The 27741-nt window shown below is 32.3% G+C and overlaps 2 protein-coding genes across 2 annotated transcripts in view; one reads left to right on the top strand and one right to left on the bottom strand.

The window, feature by feature from the left end:
* Positions 1–2766, top strand: part of Smp_147920 (ubiquitinyl hydrolase-BAP1 (C12 family)) — a gene marked incomplete at both ends in the record, with an annotated part of 28322 nt that extends 25556 nt beyond the window's left edge. Inside the window, one exon of the mRNA XM_018794661.1 lies at positions 1151–2766. Within this exon, the coding sequence (XP_018649051.1) occupies positions 1151–2766 (1616 nt within the window). The remainder of the gene's footprint in view (positions 1–1150) is intronic.
* A 5178-nt stretch (positions 2767–7944) lies between these two features.
* Smp_147890 (putative rootletin (Ciliary rootlet coiled-coil protein)) overlaps positions 7945–27741 on the bottom strand; it is a gene marked incomplete at both ends in the record, with an annotated part of 56087 nt that continues 36290 nt past the window's right edge. Inside the window, 7 exons of the mRNA XM_018794660.1 lie at positions 7945–8115; positions 12474–12653; positions 14449–14727; positions 21191–21371; positions 22658–22764; positions 24784–25005; positions 25815–25978. Of these exons, the coding sequence (XP_018649050.1) occupies positions 7945–8115; positions 12474–12653; positions 14449–14727; positions 21191–21371; positions 22658–22764; positions 24784–25005; positions 25815–25978 (1304 nt within the window). The remainder of the gene's footprint in view (positions 8116–12473; positions 12654–14448; positions 14728–21190; positions 21372–22657; positions 22765–24783; positions 25006–25814; positions 25979–27741) is intronic.

Genomic DNA, 27741 nt, shown 5'->3' with positions numbered 1-27741 from the left:
TTTTAATGATCAGTCAGTGTTCGAAAATGTCAATTTCTCAAAAGTTAGATATGGACACAGTTGTCTTCTCGTTTTCGAGATGAAAGTCAAAATAACCTTTTTCAAACGCATGTTAGGCGATGATTTTTCCTATAACTCTTACAAAAAGCCCTTAACAACGTAATGTGTTTCTGTAGGAACTCTGTCAACAAAGTAAAATATAAATGTCTCCTCATTTCATCGGTTTACGTTGAAGGTCCTATTGTTATCAGGTTGATTGGTTCAATTATATCGCATGTATTGAGTAGAGTAAGAATAGTGCACAAGGAATAACGACCGCTTCCACTCAGTACGTCATGTCACTAAAACAACACCTGTCCTGTGACTAAAAAGACTATTTATTGGTTGAAAACACAACTCTTTCTATACATTTCCAACCCACATCAAATCAAAATTGAAGAATGTCTGACAGATCGAATAAATTGCTCAGTGGGATTAGTCAAATCAATTAGCAGAATGAATCAGAACTTGAAATGAAGTATTAACTTGTATGAAATGTTGACGTCTGTTTAGGCTGAAACTAAGAAATATGTCATAATTGTAGTGTCTGATTACAAGTTGTGATATATATATATATATATATATATATATATATATATACTGGATAGTCTGACAAATAAATATTAAATCATTATTCAGCAAATATGTAATTAAATTGCTTACCTGTGAATACTATACGGATAGTACAAACCTCAGCCGTCGAACAAACTTAATTTAATCACTTGGTTTGACTTTATAACCATAATACATGATTATCATTAAAGATCATCCGACAATGGAATAGCGTAGATACACTATGCTATAACTCTACTAATCCAAAATTATGGTCAGTACTTACGATAGAGCTTCTTTTCAGAGTTCAAACATAGTTTATTTTAGGTCAATTAGACATGTAATTGTTTGGTTTTGTATATCTGTTCATAAAGTAACCATGACCTATAAAGTAATGGTAATGAGAAATATTTTAATCGCTCAAGCATATCTATTCATATAGTGGATAGTTTATTTCTGTGAAGAAAATGAACCTCATTTTTTTCAGCTTTCATGTTAATTTATTGTTTCAGATGTTTTTTGTTTGTATATTTCACTTTTCTATTTTATTAAAAATTAGTCAACATTTCGACTTCATCCAGTGATATCACTAGTTCACATCGAGGATCAAAGTATCCAACAAGATCTTCAACTCGAATGGATACTTTAGCTTCCCATAATTTAGCTCATCTTCGTTCAAATCCTGTTACTCTTCATAGTAATACGAGTCCTTCAAAAGTTGGTAGGATCACTTCTTTTGAACAGACTTCTACGGTTCATTCCACTTCTAATGCTAATACTAATACTACAAATATTACTTCAACATACTTATCACCATTTACATATGATTACATGAAATTGAAGAATTCACCAAGTTTGTATCCTCCGCCTTTAAGTGTGGAAGAACTGAATATCCTACTGCATAAAATAGATGAACAAATAAAACTATGTCTTAGTGCTTTGATTGAGGAAGAGGAGAAACGTCGATCCTATCGTATTGATGATGCTAGACGTATACACAATTATGAACCATTTATACGAGCTTTTCTCACTGCCCTAGCTAGACATGGAATGTTAAAAGATCAAGTATTATCTGCAATGAAACTGAAACATACATCTGTTATTAATCACAATCATATTTCATCCATACAAGTATCAGACAGTTGTAAAAAGTCAAATGTAAAAGCTCACCATAATAATAACAGTAATAATAAACATGTATCTAATAAAATGCATACTGAACGCATCTATTCATTGACTAATAATTCTTCAATTAAAAAGAGAACTTATCTTTCAAGTTCACTAATAAATAGATTAACTCGAGTTAATCAATCTACGAACAATAATATTCGTGTCGCTCATCACTATAACGCTTTGAACTATCGCAAGCTACGAAGGAGAAGAAGAATGAGGGATTCTATTAGGAATTCAAAATCAAGTTGCACCGGAAAAGATACAGGTGTAGTCGAATTAAAATCTCCATTAGTTGAATCAGCTGATTTAACACCATCTTATAGGCCACCTGTAACAGATGAGTCATTACCATCTATCACCTCCTCTGCCTCTTGTAGTTTACAAAGTGTTTTGACTAACTCTACAACTATACTTCAAGCACCCGTTGTATCTACACAAAGTAAAAACTCACGTGCAATACGAATCAATGTAAATCAGCAACATAGTGACGAAACTGGTGAATCTCCTTTACAAGGCCCATTACTTATTTCAAATAGTTTATGTACAGATAGTTGTCAAAAGTCATCTGTAACTATTGATGAGAATAGTATAGTTGAAGGTAGTTTGGCTTCTTCAGCTGTGTCATCAGTTACACTAGCATCCTGTTCATCATGTGGTTCATCTCCTCAATCATCCAATTCATCCCGGTCAACTAATCTTCGGTCCAATTCTTCTGGTGTAAAATTAAGACAAATTAAATCAGATGATCGAGTTAATACTAGACGTTCTTTGCGACCACGTGTCTCTCGTGAACATGCTTTCACACAAGATGCAAATATTTCAGCTGACTCTTTTAGTCTCACATCAGAGGACCCGGATACAAACAATAGTGGAATTAATTTAAGAGATAGAACTATGAAGTCATCTTTACGTACACATAATACTGACTGTACTAATTGTACTGTCACAGAATCGTCTACTTCGTCCAATTCCCAACGATTTCGGAAACGACGTCTTCATTGATACAATTTATACAGTCATTTATCTTGATCACTTTATCCTGAATGTCTTTCTATTTAGTCTTGGATGCTTTGTCATAAATGCCTTTTTGTTACTGTGTGTGTATACATCGAAAATGTTTTTTATTAGTATTGATTGTAAAGTTAATCTTTTGGAAAAAAATATGAGGTCAGCTGTGAAAACAATTCGTTTTCAGTGCTTGATTATTATCACTACTATTACAGAATTTTAAGTTAATTCTATTTTCCTGAATCTTTTTTCTCTTATTATCTATGTATATAATGCATGAAATGGTATGGATGACGGATGCGACAATATTTTTTTTTACCTTTCTATTTCATTTTCTTGTTTATCTTTCTTTTTTTAAAAATCTCAGTTGTCTGCTTTTAAAATGTAGAGTTATCCACTACCTACTGTAGTAGATTTTTTGTTTCTTGTTACTTTTCATTTCTTCTTAACCTGTTTCTCATATTATACTTACGGCACTTGAGGATAACAGTTATACTACTTATAAGTTTGACCTTGTAATCTGTTGTAACCGGTAGCTTTTCACAAGCGCATTGTTTATGTATATATATATATATACATCTATATGTATCTATATCAACCCATACGTTTCAATTATTCCATATTTTCTTGTTTCATATTTTTTGTACATGTTAATCTCTTTTTCCCACTATCATTGATACAATTTATTATTTTGTTTCAAAAGTTAAAAGTTTGTCTTCACGAAAGTGATAATTCCAACCGTATATATATATATATATATATATATATATATATATATATAGATGTTTATACGTTTACCTGCATGTATACGTATATTTCGCTGTATGGTGAAATAGATACATATGCACCCTTTCTTGTCTTTTCAATATTGAGTAGTTTTTGTGTATAGTTATTGGTATATGACCAAATACATCTCAAAATCAAAATCCATTTTTCACCTTTTCAATTGTAAGTTTTTATTTTTAATGAAAAATAATGTTTCTGCTTTTCTATTTCTGTTGTTCTTTGTGAATTATTTCTCTGGTTAGTTAATTAAACCAGTGATAGAGAAAAAAAAGAGATCAAGTTGTCATATATATATATATATATATATATATATATATATATATCTTTGTTAGTGCTCCAATTACTACTCTTCACTGCTACTGTTGTCATAATTAAGTAATAATAATTTTCTTTGCTTTTTTTAAAAAACGTGTTTATTTTTCTTTTGAAGAATAGTGATTAATTTGACATATGAATACTTATAATCACTGTAACTATTGTCCTTATTGTGCAACATAAATTAACTACATCATTGTACTGTATTACTGACTCACTGGTGGTTTCTATTCTCATAATTGTTTTTATTTCATACTTTTCTTTTATCAAAAGTTCGAAAGCAGCAAAATTAATTATTCATATATATATATATTCCTGTTTTTTTTTCTATTGTTCATGGGTTCGAGTACATTTGTTACTTTGGAGGAAAAATAAACAACCGTAGGATTCAGACTAAAGTCATAAGGTGAGAGAAAGTGAGAATATATTGCAAAAGAAATGTAGTTCTATCGATGTCAGCAATAATAACAGCTGTAATTTCTTGTTCAGGAATTTGAAAAAACTTGAATTTCACACAATCAATGGTGCTTTTAAGACACATTTCATAAATATCGTTCGTTCTTGGTAATCATAGGAAGTAAAATGCGTTAATGCTAGAAATTGTTTTAACTATTGAGTTAACTAGTCAACTCCAAGCGTTCTTCTGTAAATGGCACAATAAAACCTTGATAAATTTGTAATATTCAGTATATTGGTCTACTTTTTATTGTTCTCGATACGTAAGCATGAAGATGTAGTGTAAGGCTGCCTACCACTAAATCATGTATTTGTGTGTGTGCAAACATTTGGGAAGTGATTCATGTTTTTCTTGATGAACCACTGATTTATGTTCGAGATCTTCAATTATTCTTGAATGTACATAAGGGTGTGGTGTGGGCTACTTATATCGACATAAGTAGTATATATTGTGAGTCAGCAATAAAATATCTGGCAGCAGAAGATCGAGAAGGGATGGACAGAAACAGAAAGCAATTGGTGTGGAAATCCAGAAACAATGAAGCCTGAGACAATTAATGAATATTTTGCTAATGAAGTATCAGAGTATGGTGTTTATATTTTATCAAGCAACTTTGTAATTTGTGCTAAATCCATAATCGGTTGGCTTCACTTGTGTTCTTCACTATAAGGGTAGTATCAATGCACAGTACAAGATATATGAATAGAAATTTTTTAATTCAGAGGACGATTTGAACTTAGTTCTTTTTTAGTGACTTTATAAAATTGACTGAATATCTGGGATCACTGATTTATAGATAAGTGGGACATCGCTTGTATAACTATCACTCTTCGAGAGAAGCTTCAAATTGTTCCCAAGTTCAGTGTTTTATCATTGTGAATTTAAGAGAAAGGCGTGTCATCGACAACTATGGTTTGACGGAATAACCGTCAATGTTACGGTAGATAAGTAGCTAAAATACTAACATGAATATGGTTGCGTATCATACGAAGATAGAATATTTCTACTGACTTGTCATATCGGTGCCATTGACTGATAGAGTCACTAGGTTAACCAAAATGGTTGGATATAATCGGTATCTAGTCCCAACAGAACCATTGGCCAACTAGTTGATTATATAATGGACCTAAAACCGTAATATTTGAAATAATCAAGATTACTTACCAGATATCATTATTGATGAATAAAAGTAGAGATCATAAATATGTGGAAGACATTAAATGTAAGGATTCTGTTTTAAATTTCAGCCTTTTAAATTTGGGTAATCCCAACGTCTAGCCCGGTAAACTGGTCTGAGCTTCAGGTTAATGACCGGAAATACCAAAGATAATTAAGGTCTAAAACAAATCAGCAGCAACATCACATCAGTTGGAAACAAGGTCCACGGTTGACTTTGAAGAAGCCAGAGTGCTTCGTTAAGGTTTCGGGAAAAATGAGGAAAGATCGATAATCGAAGCTCTATGCATATGCGTGGATTTGGATGTCTAAATAGAATAGAGGTTGTTGGCTGCGCCATGGGAACTATTGGTCATTAAATAAGAATATGGTCCCTACCACCCATCCTCATCTCTGCCGTCTGTAACATGACTCCAACGACATGTGTTCAATTATTTAGTCAACTACATTTGGATTTATTTCCAACTACTTTTAATTAGCATCAGGATATACTACCTAGCCTAAAACCTTAAATACAATTCGACAGTGTGGTTTGTTAGTCTGCAAGAATTTTCGCAGGAGTTAAATGGTTTAAAATCTTATATTGATGCAACTAGTCAGAGGATCCACACCTTATACTATCAGAAACTATTCAAATCAATACTTTTTAAATTCCAAATATACCTCGTTATAAAACTATATTCCGTATATTTACAGTCGTTTAGTGATTTTAGACGAATTAATTATAAGTTTTCTCTAATAAATTAGCTTTAATCTATCATTTACAGGCACTCTGATGCCTATAAAAGTTGTTCGATATAACAGATAAACAAAACTTTCAATCATGAAAGTGACAGGAATTTTAAGTACTTCAATAAATCAGTGAGTCAGTCAGTCGAACACGACGTAGAACGTGGCACGTATATACACCGGTTCAAGTTGTCATACTCCGTTAGCACAGAAAGATGAATTTATTGAATTAAATCATACAGTAGTAGAGGTTTTAACAGCAGTGGTAATAGAAAAGACTAATCATTGAACCTTCATATACGAACCGAATAGTATCTTTTAATGTAGTCTTTTTGACTCCATGTCTAAGTAAATTAAGTTTTACGTAAGGAGCTGTCAGATTTCATTGTGATATAACGGGATGGATGGGGAAATTGCACTTTCTCAACTCACTATAATCCTTGTTCAAAATGACTTCCTTTTTTAATTCAATCATATGATTACTTCATTTATTATTTGTCTTATTTTCATTGTGATATTTTGTACAGTATAATATTGATTTATTTCAATGTGAAGTTAATTCTAAATAAGCTATTCTTTGTATAAAATTAACCTGAACTATGTTCAGTATAACATGCAGCATACAATTTTGTTATAATTTCACATATGTGACTTTTTCCTGATCAATCATCATATGGGTGTACAAATCGATATATAAATGAGTGCATTTTCGATTAGGGTCGTCTTGTTTTCCATGTTCTTAATTCAAGTCGTGGGAATTGTAGTTGTTCCTCGTTTTCAAGTGTAAGTAATAGATGACACAGGCATAACAGATTGGTTTAGTAGATTGTTTGTCATATGCTAAAACTTGTATGATCTCATATATTATTTATCAATAGTCACTTTTGAATGAAATAAGTGACCCTTTCAAGAATGTACAGTGAATAACCATATACAAATCACTATTTCTTATACTAGTTGAAAGCTACAGATATGCTTGATAAGCCATTTTTAAAGTACATTCACTACAGTGAAAAAAATAAAGAGTATTTAAATAAATATATGTATATATTTATTAGTATACTTTGTAATTATCTTGTTACATATTATATTTATGAACAATATAATTATATATATTTATATTTAATAATCATTGTAATCTGATTATCATTTGTAGTATTTCTTAAATTTATCATTTTTGGCATTGTAAGTTTTATAAGAAATCAAATATGATAGAAAGGAATACTATTGTTTCTCATTTTCAATAACTAATAATCCCTTAATCATCTTTTTTTGTCTTCAAAAAAGACTTGAAAATCTAAATAGGATGTATAAAGTAATTTAGAAATGAACTTGCATGTTTCTTAAAATAAACACATACGAAAAACCTAGTAATACGAATACACGACAAAGGATATACTCCAAGAACTGAAGAAAGTTTACACATCAGGACAAAAAAATTGAGATTATTAGTCCTCGTTTTGTTTTTCCTTTCTAATTTTAAAATTAAATTGTACCTTGATGAATATTGTTTACCTAGTTTTAGAATTTAACATTGTATTATGTTCAGAAAGTCTATGACAGATACGTTTTGTCAAGTAAATTAATTATCGTCTTGGAAGTCTATTTGGTCGACTACTTGTTAAATATTTTGATCCTGCTGTATTACGAATTTCCGTATCTCCATTATCTGTTAGACGACGTATATCACCGCTTGATAATGATGCTTTCAATGCTAAATCACCTTGTCCTCCAGATTTACGTTCTGTTGAACGTCGGTTAGTAGATGATGTATTCAATGGAATTTCAGGGCGAATAGCTGTTGGAAATTTATTTGGATTATTTATTAATTGTTGTGGTCTATTTGCTTCTACTATTAATTGGTCTTTAAGTGAAGCTAGCTGAAAGAAAACAAATGTATAAGTGAAAATTTAAGAAAAGTATAAATTCGATTTTCGATCAAAAAAAGTTTATCAACCGAACTAACTAAGTGGAACATCAGCTTTTTCATTTAAAAACTGAAACCGGAACAGATTTTAAATGTTATTATTATTATCATTTTAAAATGGGTACAAATTTAATGGTTAACCCGTCTGTTTCCAAAGTAGCAGATACTGGATTCAAATTCCAAAATGTATATTAGCACAAGTGTGGATATACTTAGCCAACGAGTTCAACATATGACTAAATTCTTTTAGAATTAAGATTTTCACACTAATTAGTCACTAAATATTAACCGATGTTATTTTCATTAATTTCAAAGAAACAGAATGTAAATATTATGATTATCATTATAAAATGCAATAATAAGTCACTTGGAGTTTTAGTAAAGGAAGAAAAAGCAGTTTCATAAGTATTTAGACTTGTTTTTAAATCAGTAAACTTTAAAAAGTGTATGCATAATGGTAAGATTCTGTATATATTCTTAAAGACAATGGACTTCAATTTTATACACCCAGATAACTAATTCAACTTAAAGAATATATCACAGGTTATTATTTCAGATTATAAAATTACGAACAAGTGAAAAATAGATTTTGCATTTTACTACTTTGGTTTTGTTATCTTAGACGGAGATATTCAACATCAATTTCAAATACAACATTCTTTAAACAACAGTTTCTATCTCAATTTTCATCTATTGGGGAAACTAGTTTCAGTTTTATTAAATTTACTGTTACTGTATTTCTCTGAACATGAAATGCTTACTTGACCCATTTTTTAATTAAATCTGGGTATCAGTGTTCCGAACAAAATCTAATTAAACTAATGTATATCAACAAGTGTTTAGAATTTATAGCCTCGAGGTTATTTTGTTGTAAATATGATGATTATGTTATCTAATAAATTTTATGACTGCACTCACTGTAATTATTTGAGCAACAATTTTTTAATTACTCGGGATATCAAATGGTAGGATAAAACGTTGTTCTTGTTTTATCTAGATATTAATCTAGAGCACTGTTGCTGAACGATGGATATTTATCAATCCATCTGTTTCATTCAAGATTTTCAGAACAAAGCCTTCATAAATGAATTCTGTAGAATTATCCAAAGTTCTACATGAACGGTAAATTCTTACCGTAAATTTATTCAATATGATACAGTGTTTTTAATTAAGTCAATCTTAAAATCTTTCATTTTATGGTCAACTTCATTCTAGATATAAACTACGCCCAATCTTAAAAGTTAACTTTGAAAATAAACGAAAGATATCACTTGATATGTATCAATGTCAAGGTTGAACTTGATAGTTTCAAATAAATTAAGCATTGGGTAAAGAGTTAATTAGTTATTTATTTACCCTGAAGAAGTGCCTTACAATAAGTCACGAAACGTCAGAAATACAATTTTTTACCCATTGAGATATGAAAAAATATATTTATTGGAAGGATATCATTTGTTTGAAATAACTTATCTAGATCTTTTAACTCCATCTTAAACTTAAGTTCATATCATGAAAATAATATTTTATTCCAGTGAAGTGGTTAGCATTTAAAACAATATCAGTATGATAACTGAATCTTTTGTTATTATAATAAAAATTGGAAACTTTATTGATGTAGAATTTCATATTGATATAGATAAAAAAATACTGGAAGCATCGGACGGCCGTTTCGTCCTATTGTGGGACTACTCAGCAATGTGCATTCACGATTCCGCCCGCGATATTTGAACTCATGACCTACCGGTCTCGCGCCAGAGCACTTAACCGATAGACCACTGAGCCGGCATCCGATGGTGTTAATGTCTAACTTCAACCAATCCACGAATTTGAGCAACCATTCACCAATTGTCTTCAGTGAGTTGATATCTCACAACAGACGTGGTTTGAACTCCACTGGTCACTGCTTCTCACTAGAACTCCTGAATGCGCACTGCTGAGGAGTCCCGCAATAGGACGAAACGGCCGTCCAGTGCTTCCAGGTTTTCCCTGGTGGTCTAGCCTCAATTGACTCACGCTTCCAACTATGAAAATACTAAATTTCCAAGAAACCCCTTTCTGAAAAAAGTTATATAATACAACTTAATGAATCAATTTTTAGAAAAAGACAACCATATGAAATCATATTGGATCGTTTAATCAGTTTTAATGTAAATTTTTAAGAAAAATGCATATATGATCAAGTGCATAATAAAAAATTATTATATTTTTAGCAACTTCAATTACTATAATGATAAGAATGTATATGTGAAAGCGTTTTATGAATTAATTAGTGTTACATTAAGCTATTGTGCACAGGTAACGACTGAAACATGTAGGTTTGTCTTATTTAAGACAATCAACATGTTTTAAATTGATTGAACAAAATGAAACAAATTAGCTTTAACCTACCTTAACTTTTAATTGTACAACCTTTAAAAGAAAAAGATTTGTGATTCTAGTTTTTTATGTATAGCTCTAAAAAATATGATAACTATGATCATTCGGAATAAAATTTTAGAAGACTTAAGTATGTATAGAATAAGTGAATAAAATTTAACAGGATCTCATTAAAAATTTAGATATAATTAATGCTATATCGCGATTTGATTGAAACTGGAAATTTATACCAGTGGGAGCAAACCCTGTGGTTCTAACAGTTTGCCGCTAGTTCTGAAAGCCTTAGACTGATCATGTGGGATTGTAGATGCACGATGCTTAGGATCCTCATACTAGGACGCGACAGCTATCCAGTGGACTCTGATTTCTAATGATACTTCAACTGAAACCAGTTTATGATGAATATTGCTAACAGATTAAGTTAAACTCTAAAAATTTCTTTCATCTAAATGGTGTAATTGTTTATTTATTTATTCATCATAGTTATTGTGAAATAATCTAGGATGTTATTTTAATTTAAAATCTATCAATTAAAGTCTCATAGTTATCTTCTCTACCTACTAAGCTACATCTACATCTGATGTGCTAATTTCTTTTTTTAGTTATTCTGTTGGATGGGGATTATGTAAATAAGTCTTTATTCAGAGATTAATAACTTTTTTATATTGTCATTGATAAAATGAACAATCATCAAACAGCATATAAGAAAAGGGATTATATATGTGATTTTATTGTAAAATCAAAATCTGACTAACAAAAATTGAACATATTAACCCAAGAGAACATACTTTAAATCTCATTAAGTCTAACAAAAAGATGGCAGTTAACAGTAGTATTTCCGAAAAATATTTTTGCGAATTTTTGTATTTTATTGACTCAACTCTTTACATATTTCCAAAGATAATATTTGCCCATTACACCTTAGTAGTGAGCATCATTTATTTTGTAGGAACTATTCACGTAAAGATTTTGTATCATGTGTTTTAAATCCCATAAATTAGATTACATATGTCGACTATTGAAATTGTAAAATGTATATGTATTTGAGTACCAGAAGTATTGTTTTAGCGAATTCAGCGATATCTAGTAGTGAGATTTTAGTGATTTTTCAAGTTCTTGTACTACTCTGTTAAAACTTTTCTACACAATAGTTTACTCATATTCTATAAGATGCTCTCAGAAATATGCCTTGAACGTGCATGATAATCATCAGACATTGATACTAGTAATATATCCATGAATCTGATTAGGTGAACGCTGTGTGATTTGGTTTGAGACAAGCGAATATACAAAAGCATTAGTAAGACATTGTTGAACTTGATTCAAATTTGTAAATCCAGTAAGTGAACAGTATTATTTTGGTATCGTGGTTTTTAAATTCATTAGTAACGCGTATATACACTGTCTAAATGATAATGTTAGTTAACACAATTTAGAAGGTCAATGTATGGGAAAACAAACCAAAGATCATATTTGTAGTTGTGTGTCCACGAATTCCTCAATTTGCGGACATTTTTACTACCAATTTTACAAATCCTGGGAATAAAAATTTACTAATTAAATTCATTTTAAAGGGTAAAGTCGATTTGATTATTTTGATGAAACTAGCTACTGGTTAAAATATGAGTTTTAAAAAAGTGATAGTAAAGTTTAAGTAATCAGACAAAGTTATCAAAGTATTTTATACTATGAAAATGACACTTTAAGCTAATCAGTAACAAAACTATAAAATACATTTTTAATGGTAATGTTTTGTTTATAAAATGATGGCCACGGTAAGTTACAAAGATTTTTTGCATGAATTTCTCTCCAGATTGTTAATTTCAAATGACTTCTAAGTGTATTATCACCAGCAATGTAATATCTTTCTGCTTGAAGGATAATTTGGGAAAACTACCTATTTCAACATGGATCGGGCCACAGAGATTTACTTACTTGATCTTCCAAAGCTCTAACACGCTGTTTATGAGCGCGTTCGCGTGCTTCAAGTGCACGTTCAGCTTGAGCTTTGCCACAACGCAATCTTTCTAGTTCCAATTCATTTTCTGCTCGATGTCGACTTGCTTGTTCATTTAGCTGTTTGTTATGAGCTTGTTCCATCTCAACCAATTTGGACTACAATTTAAATAGAAGCGTTAAGAGCAGTAGTAATAAATTAATGAAATATACTTTTCCTATCTGTTTTATAAATTATGTGCAGATAAATGCTATCTGTGTATGGTTGAAGTTTGATTCTGTTTTAAGATTAACTGAGTAGGTTAATTGTTTTATGTTATTAAATTATCCAGTAACACAGTTTACGTTAGAGCTGTTATGTTATAATCCATATATGAATCATTTCGTTAAAAGGGCTAGTGAATTTTATTCCTTGATCTGATTTTTATCATGTGAATTCGCTCATTTGATCAAGAGTTGAATTTAAATTTTTCTGTATCATAAATCTAACAAATAACTGCCTAACTATTTGACACGTTTAGTATTTGAGAGCAAAAGCAATACTAGTGTAGTGAACGAGAACACAGACAGGGGACAACCAAATGTATTTGAACACAAAATTACAGAATCTCCTAGTAAAATCTGAGAACCATACAGAAAATACTTAATTTGTAAAATCTCAATCAATTGTCTCAGATTTGATTGTCCCTTCGTTTTCACATCAACCATTCTCTGTTATCGTCCTCTTCCCTTCGATCTTCTTAACTTTCTTCCGCCAAACGTTTGACTTTCGATTGGTGATACATATTACTTATATCTGTCGGCATCAGTGGCACACATCACACTAGCATTTCACCTCAATGTGATGAACTAGTTAAAATCATTATAATGGTAAATTTAAGAACTATTGCCATCATATTTCGTCACCGTGTGAAGGTTAAACGTATATTTCCTTATTTATATCTTATTTGTATCCCAGGTCGCTTCGGTGACGAAAAGCAGACAAATTTCATTTCATTTGTAAGAACACTTCCGATCGCTTCCACTTTTTTTCACTGTTCTGCTTTATTTCGTGTAAACTTTGAGTGTATTGTTGTTAATGATGCCACTAGCTTGAGACAGTTTTTGACAAAACACTAATCTGTCAATCATACGGTAAAAAATCTACAGATAGCAATAGAGTAGTGGCTTTTTTATTGCATATGGCTTAAGAAAAACATATTTGAAAAACCAAAATATTTAATTGCTCAACTGATTGATAAAGTGATTTTCATGAGGTGAAAACTTAGTATTTGAAATATAAATTTCTTTATTAATCTTTTGTTCTAATTATGAATCGATTAATCACGTTAACTAGGTCTTAAAAATCATGCTCTGCCTGTTTTAGTACTTATACTTATATACTGAAAGTCTATTTAGAGTACTTTGCTTATTCGTCTTGTATTATAATTATTACTGCTGAAGAAAAATCTTTAACATTATGTTCTATTACTGTTATCTCACGTTTCTCGCTTTTTACTGATATCGTGGCAACGTCTGTTAGTCCAATGAGCTCAAGACATTTATTTGTTCGGCACCGAATTAATTTTCTATCATCAGTGACGTTTATTTCTATTTGTAACTGAGTTGGCGATAAAATATGTTTTCTTTTCGACAATCTTGTATACTAGTTCAGTTAAGATTAAGGTATAATGCACATGTTTTCTAAAACGCTAAGCATTTCTCATCCCGGTATGAAGATTATGATATAACTGTTTAGATCACAGGTTTTTGAACTCGTAAAATGTAAAGTGAAAATTTCGATTACTCATTTGAATGAAATCGTGGATAGAGATTGGAAATCGAAGATATTTTAATTATCTGATTAGGTCTTAGTAATTGCTTAAGTCATGGGAAAAATTAAACGTTATTACATTTTACAGCAGATATATTTAGGGGAATACCTTTAATGATAATCTAAACTGATAAAACTTACTTGTAAGAACTGAATCTGCTTTCTTCTATTTGAATTCTCTTCCTCCAGACGTCGTAATGTTATTTCTAACTCTGTACGATCAAGATTATTCTTATTCACAATCTCCTCGTTTTGTTGTTTCTCTCTTTCGGCTTTTTCTAAATGTCGTTTAAGATTATGCCTATCTTTTTCTAGATGGGTACTTGATCTCATCAAGTGATCACGCATATTTTCAACATCTGTTAAATTACGCTGTAAACACGATATCCTGTCAAATAGTTCTTGTCTTTCCTTTAAAAGCTATAAAAATAGTAAATGTCGCAAAATAAATCTAATTTTCTGAATTCAATGTTCATCATTATCAGAATATGATTTGTTCTAATGGTTCATTTTTAGTAGTTCTACACTTTATCCTTCTACATGTCAAACTGTCAACTTTGATCTGAGACAGGAAAAACATCTAAATACTCTGTTTGAATCACACAAGATTTGTACTGTTCGAGATTCTGTAATAAACACTGTAAGAAGCTGAATATCTTGGTGCGATTTTTTCTTCTGACTTCTCTTGGTCTTCTTATAATTTTTTAATATAGAAGAAGAGTTTAGGTGACGTATTATATAGAGAGGCTACATTCTTTTGTTATGACTTGGTATTTACTTTGCCGGTTTATAAATCCTTGTATAATACTTATTTTTCTTTCTTATTTCCAATTATTCCTTCCTGGAATTTTGAGAAAAATTTTACTGTGTTGCGGAGGATGATGAAGTCAATTAACAAGGTACGGCGAGACTATAATTTATGGACGAACCAATCAGATTTAAGATAGAAAGTTTTAGGTCTTGGCGTGAGATTCACCCACTAATTTGGCTAAATACTATGTCGGCATTATAGCTGATGTCAGTTTGTGATGAAAAAATAAAATATAATTTCTAACTGTTCAACTGTAAATCCTAATCCTAGTTCCTCGCACTAATTTATGACTCTCATTTAACCCTAGTAAGTAGATGGACATTTTCAAGGTCAGTTTAGGGTTGTTCAAAGGTCGTCAATAAATTATAGTCTCACTGTAAGGTACATAGTGAGTCTTTGATGTTGTTATCAATATGATTGTTGGCAGACGTTTGAAATGTTCGGAACTGCTGGAACGCGTTGCTTTATCAAATAATGAACATTCACTTCTTTCACATTTGTATTCCTGTACAAACTCCAGTATGCAAACAAAGTGAAAAACCTCTGCCAAACCTTATCTACCACATCTACTATACAACGAACACTTTGTAAAAACTGATTTAATTAAAAACCTGTATTCATGTTCATATTGATAGTTTACAGTTTTATAGATATTTATTATTTTGTTTTTACAAATATTTCATATAATCTTATATTATTTTATTTACTTATGTCATGTATATGTGTATGTATATATAGTTTTTGTGAACAACAAAAATAGTAATAAAAACTTGTTGAAATGTATACCATGAATTCCGTACTATTACTTACTTACTTACTTACGCCTGTTACCCCTCGTCGAGGAGCATAGGCCGCTCACCAGCATTCTCCATCCAACTCTGTCCTGAGCCTTCCTTTCCAGTTCTTTCCAGTTAACATTCATCCTTTTCATATCGGCTTCTATTTCCCGGCGTAGTGTGTTCTTTGGCCTTCCTCTTTTCCGCTTCCCTTCACCATTCCAAGTTACGGATTGAGTCGTGATGCACATTGGTGATTTCCTTAATGTATGTCCGATCCACTTCCAACGTCTTTTCCTAATTTCCTCTTCAGCTGGAAGCTGGTTTGTTCTCTCCCATAAAACGCTGTTGCTGATAGTATCCGGCCAATGGATGTTGAGTATTTTGCGTAGACAACTGTTTATAAATACTTGTACCTCCCTGATGATGGTCGTAGTAGTTCTCCACGTTTCAGCTCCATACAGTAGGACTGTCTTGACGTTCGTATTAAAGATTCTGACCTTGAAATTGGTTAAGAGTTGTTTTGAGTTCCATATGTTCTTCAATTGTAGGAATGCTGTCCTTGCTTTGCCAATCCTCGCCTTTACATCTGCATCCGATCCTCCTTGTTTATCAACGATGCTCCCCAGGTACTTGAATGTTTCCACCTCTTCCAGAGTTTCGCCATCAAGTGTGATTGGGTTGGTGTTCTCCGTGTTGCATTTGAGAATCTTGCTTTTTCCTTTGTGAATGTGGAGGCCTATTGATGTGGAGGCTGCTGCTACATTTGCGGTCTTCATCTGCATTTGTTCGTGTGTATGAGAGAGGAGGGCTAGGTCATCTGCGAAGTCCAAATCATCTAATTGATTCTGAGAAGTCCATTGTATTCCGTGTTTCCCCTCAGATGTAGAATTCTTCATAATCCAGTCAATCACTAGAAGGAAGAGGAATGGGGAGAGTAGACAGCCTTGTCTGACTCCGGTCCTTACTGGAAATGCATCTGTCAGCTGTCCTCCATGCACCACTTTTCCCTTGTAGTCCATCGTATGAGTTTTGGATAATGTTGACAATCTTTTCAGGAACTCCATAGTGTCGAAGAAGTTTCCATAATGTTCTCCTGTCCACGGTGTCAAACGCCTTCTCATAGTCGGTGAAGTTGACGTATAGTGATGAGTTCCACTCAACTGATTGTTCAACGATGATCCGTAGTGTCGCAATCTGGTCTGTGCACGACCTATCCTTACGGAATCCAGCCTGTTGATCCCTAAGTTCGGCGTCTACTGCGTCTTTCATCCGATTCAGCAGCACTCTGTTGAAAACTTTTCCTGGTACTGATAACAAACTGATGCCTCTGTAGTTCTCACATTGGCTCAGATCTCCTTTCTTTGGTATCTTGATAAGATATCCTTCTTTCCAGTCCATTGGCACTTGTTCCTCTTCCCAAATCTTCTTGAATAGAAGGTGAAGCATATTTGCAGTTATTTCAATGTCCGACTTCAGTGCTTCTGCTGGTATATTGTCAGGTCCTGGCGCCTTCCCACTTTTGATTTGTCTGATGGCCATCTTGACTTCTTCGATCGTTGGTGGAGTGACATCTATTGGAAGGTCAGTGTGGGCTGCTTCGATGTTCGGTGGATTCAATGGGGCTGGTCTATTCAGCAGTTCCTCGAAGTATTCTGCCCATCTTTTCCTCTGTTCTTGAATCTCAGTGATTGTCTTTCCTTCTTTGTCCTTGACTGGTCTCTCTGGTTTGCTATATCTTCCTGCCAATTTCTTCGTTGTATCATATAGTTGTTTCATATTCCCTTCTCTTGCAGCTTTTTCCGCCGTCGTTGCTAGTTCGTCCATGTATTTCTGCTTGTCGGCTTTAATGCTTTTCTTCACTTCCCTGTTTGTTTCTGCGTAGTCTGCTTGTGCTTTGACTTTCTCTGCTCGTGTTCGGCTGTTGTTAATTGCTAGTTTCTTGTTCTTCCTTTCTTGAATTTTGTCCAGGGTTCTCATAGAGATCCATTCCTTGTGATGATGCTTCTTAGGACCAAGAACCTCCTGACACGTTGAAGTTAGTGCTTCTTTTATCCCTTTCCAGTTGTCCTCCAAAGTAGTTTATTGTTCTTTCAGTAGATCCTGTAGAGCTTGGAACCTGTTGTTGAGAGTTATCTTGAATTCATGGATCTTGTCAGTGTCTCGAAGGAAGGCTGTATTGAACCTTTGTAGTGCTGTTTGTCTAGTTGTCCAGTGTTTCTTTAGCTTCAGTCTCATCTTGGCCACAACCAGGTGGTGATCTGAAGCTATGTCAGCTCCTCTCCGGGTTCTCACATCTTCCATTGATCTTCGGAATTTTTTGTTGATACAGATGTGATCTATCTGGTTCTCTGTGGTTTGGTCCAGTGAGATCCATGTAGCTTTGTATGTGCGCTTGTGTGGGAATATTGTACCGCCTATAACCAATTTGTTGAATGCACATAGGTTTTCAAGTCTCTCCCCATTTTCATTTCTCTCTCCTAATCCATGTCGTCCAATTACATCTTCATATCCTGTGTTGTCCATTCCAACTTTAGCATTTAGATCTCCCATCAGGATGGTCAGGTCCTTTCGTGAGCACTTCTCTATAATTGATTGCAGCCTTTCATAGAACTGATCTTTATCATCGTCGTTGCTATCATTGGTGGGTGCATAACATTGGATAACGTTCATTGTGATCCCTTGCTTCTTTGTCCTGAATGATGCTTTGATTATCCTGGGTCCATGAGATTCCCATCCTACAAGTGCATTTCGTGCTTCTTTGGACAGCATTAGAGCAACTCCCTGAGTGTGTGGAGCATTTTCCCCTTCGTGACCGGAGTACAGCAGCATCACTCCTGTACCTAGCCTTTGTTGTCCAGTTTGTGTCCAATGGGTTTCGCTGATTCCGAGTACTGCCAAGTTGTATCTCATTTCCATTGCTATTTGGCTGGTCTTTCCTGTCTCCCACATTGTCCGGACATTCCATGTACCTATAAAGAGTGTTGTTCTGGTTGTTAGAAGGTGCATCAGTCTCGTGACTTCCGAAGAATTTCGGCTTTCATCATGAGACGTCATAATTATTCCTTCAACTCCCAGGGCAGAGTTTAAATGGTTTGAATTATTTTTTCTGGTTAGCGTTTTTTTAGCGAGTTAGCTTTTCTACGGGATGAGGTAGCTAACCCCATGCCCAACCCTCCTCCTTTACCCGGGCTTGGGACCGGCAGTAACTCTAGAAGAGCTACAGGCGGAGTTTCCGTACTATACTCAACATATAATACTCAATAAAGCCATTATTACTATTATTATGGTTATTATTATTATTATATAATTAGAACGAAGACTGATTTAATTGTAATGCTCAGTACTTTAGATTTTGTTTATTTCCGATAACAAGAGCCATTTTATGTTTAGCATATGAACTTAACATCTTAAATTAACTTTACGCCTTTCAGTCGGAAGGTAAATTTACGTTTTAGTTTGACCATTTTGAACATAAGTAGTTTGTGATAGAAATATTATACAAAGCTGTTAGTCTCAAATAATATACATGGGCCAATGACAACTGAAAGTATTGGTCTAAGGAGCAAATTATTGGTCAGCAGTTAAAGATTGATTGGTAAGGTTATGAAGGCTGCTTTAGAAGTTGGTCAAGTAAGCGTTATTCGTAAAATGATGATAATCACTGAATTTTCCATCACCTTTGTTGGTTATTTTCTACCTACTATTTATAAGCATATAAAAATAGACCTACGTATTATTTATGATAACAACTACTGATCGAATATAGCAACAAAAATAAGTCGATAAATGAATAAAATTACGACAGGAAATGAGCTGAATTCCCACTCTTGTAATGCTAAGATAGAAAGAACACCTTATGGAACGTTACAAAGATCCGTTTACAGAAAATTCACATGGAACAGTCAATTGGCAGGGTTCTGCAGCTAAGTCCTTATCAGCAGATGAATGAATCTGATTATGTTTCTTGCTTCGCAAATTTCGCGAGTCATTGAAGAAGAGCTAACTTCTATAAAAAAAACACTGATAGAAATATTTTTTCATTAAGATTTGTAGATAAAAACATAAAGCCGAAACCTGCTAGAGAATCTGAAATCTTTACGCAACAGAATGTGTTCCATATTTGACGATATCTTAAAGGTGATAATCACAAACGCCAAGAAACGAACATTCTTTTACAGAAACTCTGAGTATCATTTCTCCAGTATTTCTTTATCTACCAACAAATTAGCGAACAAACTATCTCATTTAACTTTTTCAATCTGTATTTAACACTTCCGTTCCAATAAAGTAAGACATATTGGTCGCTCGATAAACATTTTTTTCAAGAAGGTCCAAAAATACTACATTGTATGGTATAATAAAGGTGAGGAGTAGTTGTACAAACGCGTTTATAGATCATCGTGTGAATATCGGGCTTCTAATGAAAATAGACTGGTCGTTCGAAGTCTTTTAGATGGTAGACAGAAGCTTATCGAAGTTAGTGTTTCTAGCTCTGTTTTCCTGAAGCCGTTGCTGAACACATGGAGTTTCTTAAACTGTGAATTTAAAAGACGCTTGCTTAAATTCCTGTGATATATATATATATACCTTTGGAAATAGAGATTACTTTATTGAACCGAATCCTCGTTTTCATAACTAAATGTAATTTTCGTTCACTGTTTACTACCATTTCAAATAATCACAAAGTGGTAAGTATTCATATAATCACAAAAAGGACAGAATAAATTATTTTGGGAATCATAACTTCAACATTCAATCAATTTGTTGAAAAGGTATCTTTTGATCAAATTTCATCTTTAATATTTTAGTGGCAGTTATAAAATAACCTACATGCTGTGAATTTTGTACAACTTGTTTCAAAACAAACTCGCCTATCTGAGAGAAGCACTGAAGTAGTGGGATATGTATTAAGCTTTTTAGATTTTACTACATCAACTATGCTAATAAATTAGGGATTACCATCCAGGTTGCACACGTTATCTAACAATGGCCTTAAATTTTCATTATTGTTCAAGGGATTTGTAGGTATTATTTATCGGTTTTATAAAAAATATTTTGCATTATGTAAACTGTTCGAAATGTAGACATAACATGTACGGTTTTTTGGTCAAATAATATTAAACATACTCTATAAGGTTTATGACTGTGGAAGGTAATGGAATGGTACAAGGGCGATGAATACTTGTCTTATTGTAAATGATATTTTCTCTTTTATTATCAATATTAAATAAGTGACTTATTGATGTATACTTCTGAGATGTATACGCATTTCTTACATTTCCTTTAAACCTACCGATTGAAGTTGTTTATTGAGTTCTTGTTCACTTTCTTGACGTTTATCCAAAGTATTATTTGTTTGACGAATTTGACTTTCAAGCTCTCCTCGACGCAATTCAGCATCAGCTAATTCACTTTGTAATGATTGTATTCTTTCACATGACTGTTGGTTCTGATGTTTTTGTTCATGTAACACACTACGTGTATTATCTAATCGCTCCTAAAGTTTTAAAAAGATAAAATAAAAATACGATTACTATGAATTCTGAGTTCACATCATCTCAGGGCGTTAAGATCATGCCAAATATTGTCCTCCAAAACTCTTTAGAAAACTAGAAGTGTTCTAAATGATTTCTAGTCTTCTAATAAATCGTAAAAATTCCTCAATTTCGCTTTCTTAACATTACTCGACGAAGAAACGGATTTTTAACAACGTTATCATTCATTCCAAAATCTGTTAAACCTCAAGGGTTTTGGGTAATAATTAAGTATCCCATTGTTTATTTATATAAACTAGTATTCAAGTAAAGCTTTTGATTGCATTTTGACATATTTACCTGTTCCAGGTCCAATAACTGAGGAGTTCTGAAATTTTAAATTTTTATCAGTAAAATTTTATTATTGGTGTTTCTTACTTAACTCATGGCATGGACTTTTTTAAAGCCATATATATATATTATGATACTAACTCACGGTTATTTTTTCGGCATAAAATTTAGTTTTTAAATAACATGTTACTGATTGTTTTGAATAAACGTTACGAAAATATGATAGAGAATGGGGATTACACTGAAATTCATTTAAAATTAAGTTATATTACACAGATATACTCATAATAATTTTTTGGGAACATGTGATTGGTGATTACATTGTTTTATTTCGAATTGTTGTTTCTGTACTTTGTGAGTTGTATAACCTCAGACATGGTGCCATTTTAGTTAAACTTCATTGTGGAAAATTTTTATTATGAATCTTAAATTACACTTTTCTTCAATAGTATTGAGGAAATCCAGAGTATTCCTCGAAAAAAGCCCAGAGGGGTCCTTAAAATGCTGAGAAACACTTTATCCAATCAGCAATCAATAGAAGTGTCTCGGAAACTTCTAGAAAGCGAAGAGTTACGTGTCGTATTTCTGATTGGATCATCGCTTATCCTGCTACTATGTTAAGCAGGGTTCAAGAATTTTCCAGAAGCTCAAGGCCATCTGTACATAAATTTATTTTGGAGTACAGAGTTCTTCCCACGTTTAACGTCTTTTCTCTCGTGTCCAAGTTGTCGTGTAGATTTAGCCTGGGTTATTAGAAGAGCTTAGGAAATTGATCCAAGAGTTCAGTCAAAAGATTTATCAAATACGAAAAACAAACTAACTTTATGTAAATAGAAATTATGAATAATTTAACTAATAATTATAAAAAACAAACTTGTATTATTCGTCTATCATGTTCTGAATTCGTTAGAGCTTTTTGTAAATGCACCAGACGTTCTTGTAATTCTAATATGGTTTGATTATGATTTGAAAGACTTGAATTAAGTTGTTGGATTTTATCTTTGCTTGCACTTTCTAACTCTTCTGTTTTAGCTAACGCTGTACTTAAACGATCAACTGTCAGTTGTAATGACTGTGATTTCGATTCTAAATCCTGTGAAAAAGTATCCATAAGAATATTTAAATAAAGTCAAGTCCAGAGGAACAGCTAATAGTTAAAAAATTCAAACATTATGACAGAATAATTTGCAAAAGTAAACTAAATTCTACAAGTCACGTAAGAAATAATCTTTTAAAAGTATGAGTATCATTCTAAATGAAAGTAATGTAATTGTAATATCCCAATGAGTAGAAACATTAGATTTTCTGATGTTTCATGACTCCGCATAAGCCACTTCTTCAGAGAATAAGTAACCAAATTAAAATTAACCCAAGTTTAAATAACACAAAGGAACAAAGCGAAAATATTAGGTGCGATCAATCAAAAACAGACCTCAACAAGTCAATGCTTTGTTCTTTTGTATTATTTAAACTTGGGTTAATTTTAATTTGGTTACTTATTCTCTGAAGAAGTGGATTATACAGAGTCATGAAACGTCAGAACATCTAATTTTTCCACTCATTGGGATATTACAAACATATTATTTTCATTCATAACAATCTACCCAATGCCCACTTTATTTGAGATTATCAAGTCAAACCTTTGTAATGATATCTATGAGTATCATTATTAATGATATAGTTTTCATGAAAATTCTTCAAAATAATTAGTACCAATTGGTGTGAAATAAGCATAAGTGTGCGCTTTCGACTGCTTCCGGGAAATGTCACTAAAATTTTGTATTTCAACGAAATTATACAGCCTCAGAACAGTCAATCAAATATCTGATCGAAAGTTTTCAAATTTGCTAAATTTGCAATAAATTATAACATCACTTCAATATCCTTTAAGAATATCCGTGTGCTTGAGTAGTTTGTGAAGATTCGTTCCGTTTGACGATGATTAATATGGATTGATATTTATTGAAAAATGTTTGAAGATCGTAGGTTACTGTACAATTGATTTGCCTTAATTTATTGGTATTGAAAAATGTAAGCTCACGACTTCATACGTAATCAAATATAAGACTGATAAATCAAGATTTGAATAAGATTACATATATGTACCATGTTAAAAATTGGCTAAAATCTGATAATGTGGACTGTTGAGTTTCAATTTACTAAGTGTACAGCTTCCAAAATGTTTCATACAGTCATTTAACTCGTGAGTATAATTATTTTTCTGGTTCAAAGAGTTAGTTAAGTTTTAAAGATGTTAATCGTCATATTTCAAACTGGAAGTTCAGAACTGTGTCTACATAAACAAAGCAATATTTTGAATTTAATAATTAAACGAAATTCTATAAGTGCTCTGTAAATTGAAAAACACCAGCAACCTCTTTCAATGAATACTTAAATAATGTTGGTTTGAATGAAATCTCACATATTTTTAATATATTTTATGATAAGTAATGTAATCGGTATAGCCTAGTCTTCAACGGATAAATTCTTACAAAATGTGTTTGTATTTATTGTTTATGAACTGTTTTTATACTTGCCAAATGAAAAGTGAGCCATTCCCTAGTCCTTTGCAAGGTAATGTAACCCATTGTGTGTTGGTTGATTATTAGGAGTATATAAAGGATATTTTAAAAGCGAATATTAATGAATAGTTAGTTTTGCAAATAACTAATGAGTAGTATTAAAAATCCAATTTTTACTAGTATTCTGAAAACGAAGTTTTTATGTATGTAAAAATACTAGAAAATTATTATCACATTGTAGAGATAAATAAGTATAGAAATGAAGGGCAAGATTAAAAGAATCTTTTCATAAATATCATCATTATACAAAATCGTCTGTAGAGTACCACATACTCAAATAAAGCATTATACATTTTGTAATCATTAAGAGATAGGTATTGAGAGTAAAGTATTTTTAAATGTCTAAATTGTTTCCAATATCATCGAACTGATAAATGAAACGATCGCTCTTCTAGAGTGTATTCCTATGCTGAAAGAAAGCTATCAAGGTGGGGTTTCGAATGCTTATATTGTACAGTGGGTTATTATAATAATCTCACCTGTATCTGTTTGCAAAGGTTTTGACATTTGTCTTCGAGGATTTGATTCTCGGCTTCCTTATCACTGATACACATCTTTAGTCGCTGTAATTCACCTTCTAATGATCGTCTAGTTACTTCAAGTTGTGTGATATGATTTTCAGCATCATCCAAAGCTCTTCGACTGAGACGTCGCTCCTCTTCAAAGCGTGCCCCAGTTTGACGTAAATGCATTATTTTTTCCTTAATTTACAAACGTTGACATAAATGTAATTTAATACTAAAAGTTAAAAATTGTATGTTTTCAAAATTTTCGGGTGTCTATAATGAACCAACACTTCAAAATAATTAGTTTAAGTAAAATAAGCATGTTCTGAGATATTGATAAGTTTGTCACTAATTTGTTGATAGTTTACTTTAATATGTAAAATCCCAAAGTTTGACTTGACTTTCTTTAGAAATCATTTCAAACTTGTATTAATACTGTCGTTGTCGATTTGAATTATTTACGTACATAATTGTTTCAAATACATTCTAATTGTTGCATTAAATTTTCTGTGGATAATATAAACTTTATTCTTATTATTTTTATTTGCTCTAGACGGCATAATGAAATGAAATATTGTCTTATGTAATTGAAATCCTACAAAAGTCAATCATTCCGGTCTGTGTGAGCGATTCTTTTGTTTTGTGGCGTTTCTTAAAGCGAAATTATCTGTATAATAATGACCTTAGACGATTTTTGTTAGTTTTTAAAATCATTAGATTGTTTGGTTGAAACAATGATATGTTTTAAGCTTCTCTGTTCCGCTTTCTTTCCATCTACCTTTGCTAAACTTCAGGAAAGACAATCTGATCATAAAACGAGGGCAATGAAGTTTGAATGAGTTGTTGCTGAGAATACGGCTAGTCATTTTAATGATTTACACCTCAAAATTTTCTGTTTAGAAAACGTTTTGAATTTGCAAATCATTCTTATTTTCAAGTCACGTCAAATAATATTAGTTCAATAATTAGCCTTTGATAGAACTCTTAACCAATGTATTGCATACCTGATCTTCATGTCTCTCATTTTCGATAGCAGATATTTGTCTTTCTAGTTGACTTATTTTATCTGCCATTATTTTTCTGTCACGTTCATTTTGTCGTAAGGTTTCTTCTTGAAGCATAAGGGCAGTTTGAGTAGCAGATAATCTTCCGTCTACTCCTTTCTTATCTATTTATTATTTTATAACATATAGAAGAAAGTAAAAGTATCAATAAACTGGAAGTATAAATTAAAAGCTAGCAAGCTCATTATGAACCTGTGAAAAGTTAATACGTGCTCCCTATATTTTCAAAGGTATTGTACATCTTCGTGTTTTATTTACTCAACAGGTCAAATAAGAAATATCACTTAATGTTTACTGGAACCAACATTATTCATCAAAAAATTGATGCCTGACTTCGTTTTATGTTTTTATGAGCAGTCATAACTGCATAATAAAAAAATGTCTTTTTACAGATAACCAACTATTTCTCGTAAAATTCAGCAATACCAAAAATCATTCCATCTAGTTTTGTCAACAACGATCACACATTTTTTACAATTGCACATTTTTATATCACTTTTTTGGAACTTCCGAAACATATATGACGATGTCCATTTAAGATATAATTCTACTTTATTCCTTAAACCTGGTAAGATATTTCAATAAAGCCACTACTTTGATTAGGCCGACTTAACATATTGGCTTACTTGACTTAAATTGCTGATACAATGAATTTGTGTGCCATAATTACGAAGTCATTTGCAGTTGAAAGTAGCTATATGTAAAACTGTGCATTGACAGATTGGGTTTATAAAGGGAATATAGATAATTAATTGGAGAATCTAGTTGAAATTATTCAAATTATAGCATTGTTTTCGTTTAGCTTATTGCAATTGATAATTTTTATTACACTATGGTGTGTGCTATTGGTGTCGACAGATATAAGTAATATGTATCATCAATTGAAAGTCAAAAGTTTGAAAGCAGAAAGTTAAAAAGATAGAAGAGAAGAGGACGAGAACAGAGAATGGTTGATGTGAAAACGAAGGGACAATCAAATCTGAAACAATTGATTGAGATTTTGCAAATTAAGTATTTTCTGTATGGTTCTCAGATTTTACTAGGAGATTCTGTAATTTTGTGTTCAAATACATTTGGTTGTCCCTCGTCTGTGTTTTCACTCGCTACAAAACTCGTAAAATCATTGAACAACATCAAATACGTAGAACTTGATGTATGATCAACTAGTTCGCCAAACAAAAGTGCAAATATTTTAAGAAGAGATGGATGATGGCTATCTGTGGAATCCGGGGTGCAGGTTTTATTCTATTTGAGACTAGTCAGTCGGATGCACCTAAATCCCACAGTTGATATTCACCCCGAAACTCGAACCCTGTACTGCGCTCTCTAAACGTCATCCCATTGTTCACTTAGCCACTGGGTCCAGATAGCCACTGTCTTAAGCAATGAGGAGAAGTTTAATATATATATATATATATATATATATATATATATATATATATATTGGTTGTTTGAATCTTACCATTGATATTTTTGAGTGTGATCGATCAGTCTATTATTGACATACGTGAGTCCTGTGAGCATTACTTCGGTATTTCTACTAGGTCACATGGATTTGAAGCAGAGATGGATAGTGTGTTGGCGTGTTAAAAAGAACGGTAGTAGATTCGAGTCCCAGAGTGAACATCAGCTCTGGATTCGAGGTACATTCAGCTGACGAGTTCCAAATGGAACGAAACATGCGTCGTGGATTCCACTGATGGCCACTATCCATCTCGGCTCATAAAGTTTGTGACTTATGGAAATATCGAAGCAATCCTCACAAGATGCACATATGCCAATAAGAGTCTGATCAATTGCAGTCCTGAACGTCAATTGTAAGATTCAAACAGCCAATGTATATATGAATTAAAAATACAAACTGTCG

Source organism: Schistosoma mansoni, chromosome 1, assembly GCF_000237925.1.
Source record: "Schistosoma mansoni strain Puerto Rico chromosome 1, complete genome".
Taxonomy (NCBI): Eukaryota; Metazoa; Platyhelminthes; class Trematoda; order Strigeidida; family Schistosomatidae; genus Schistosoma; species Schistosoma mansoni.
This window is presented reverse-complemented; position numbering and strand designations above follow the sequence as displayed.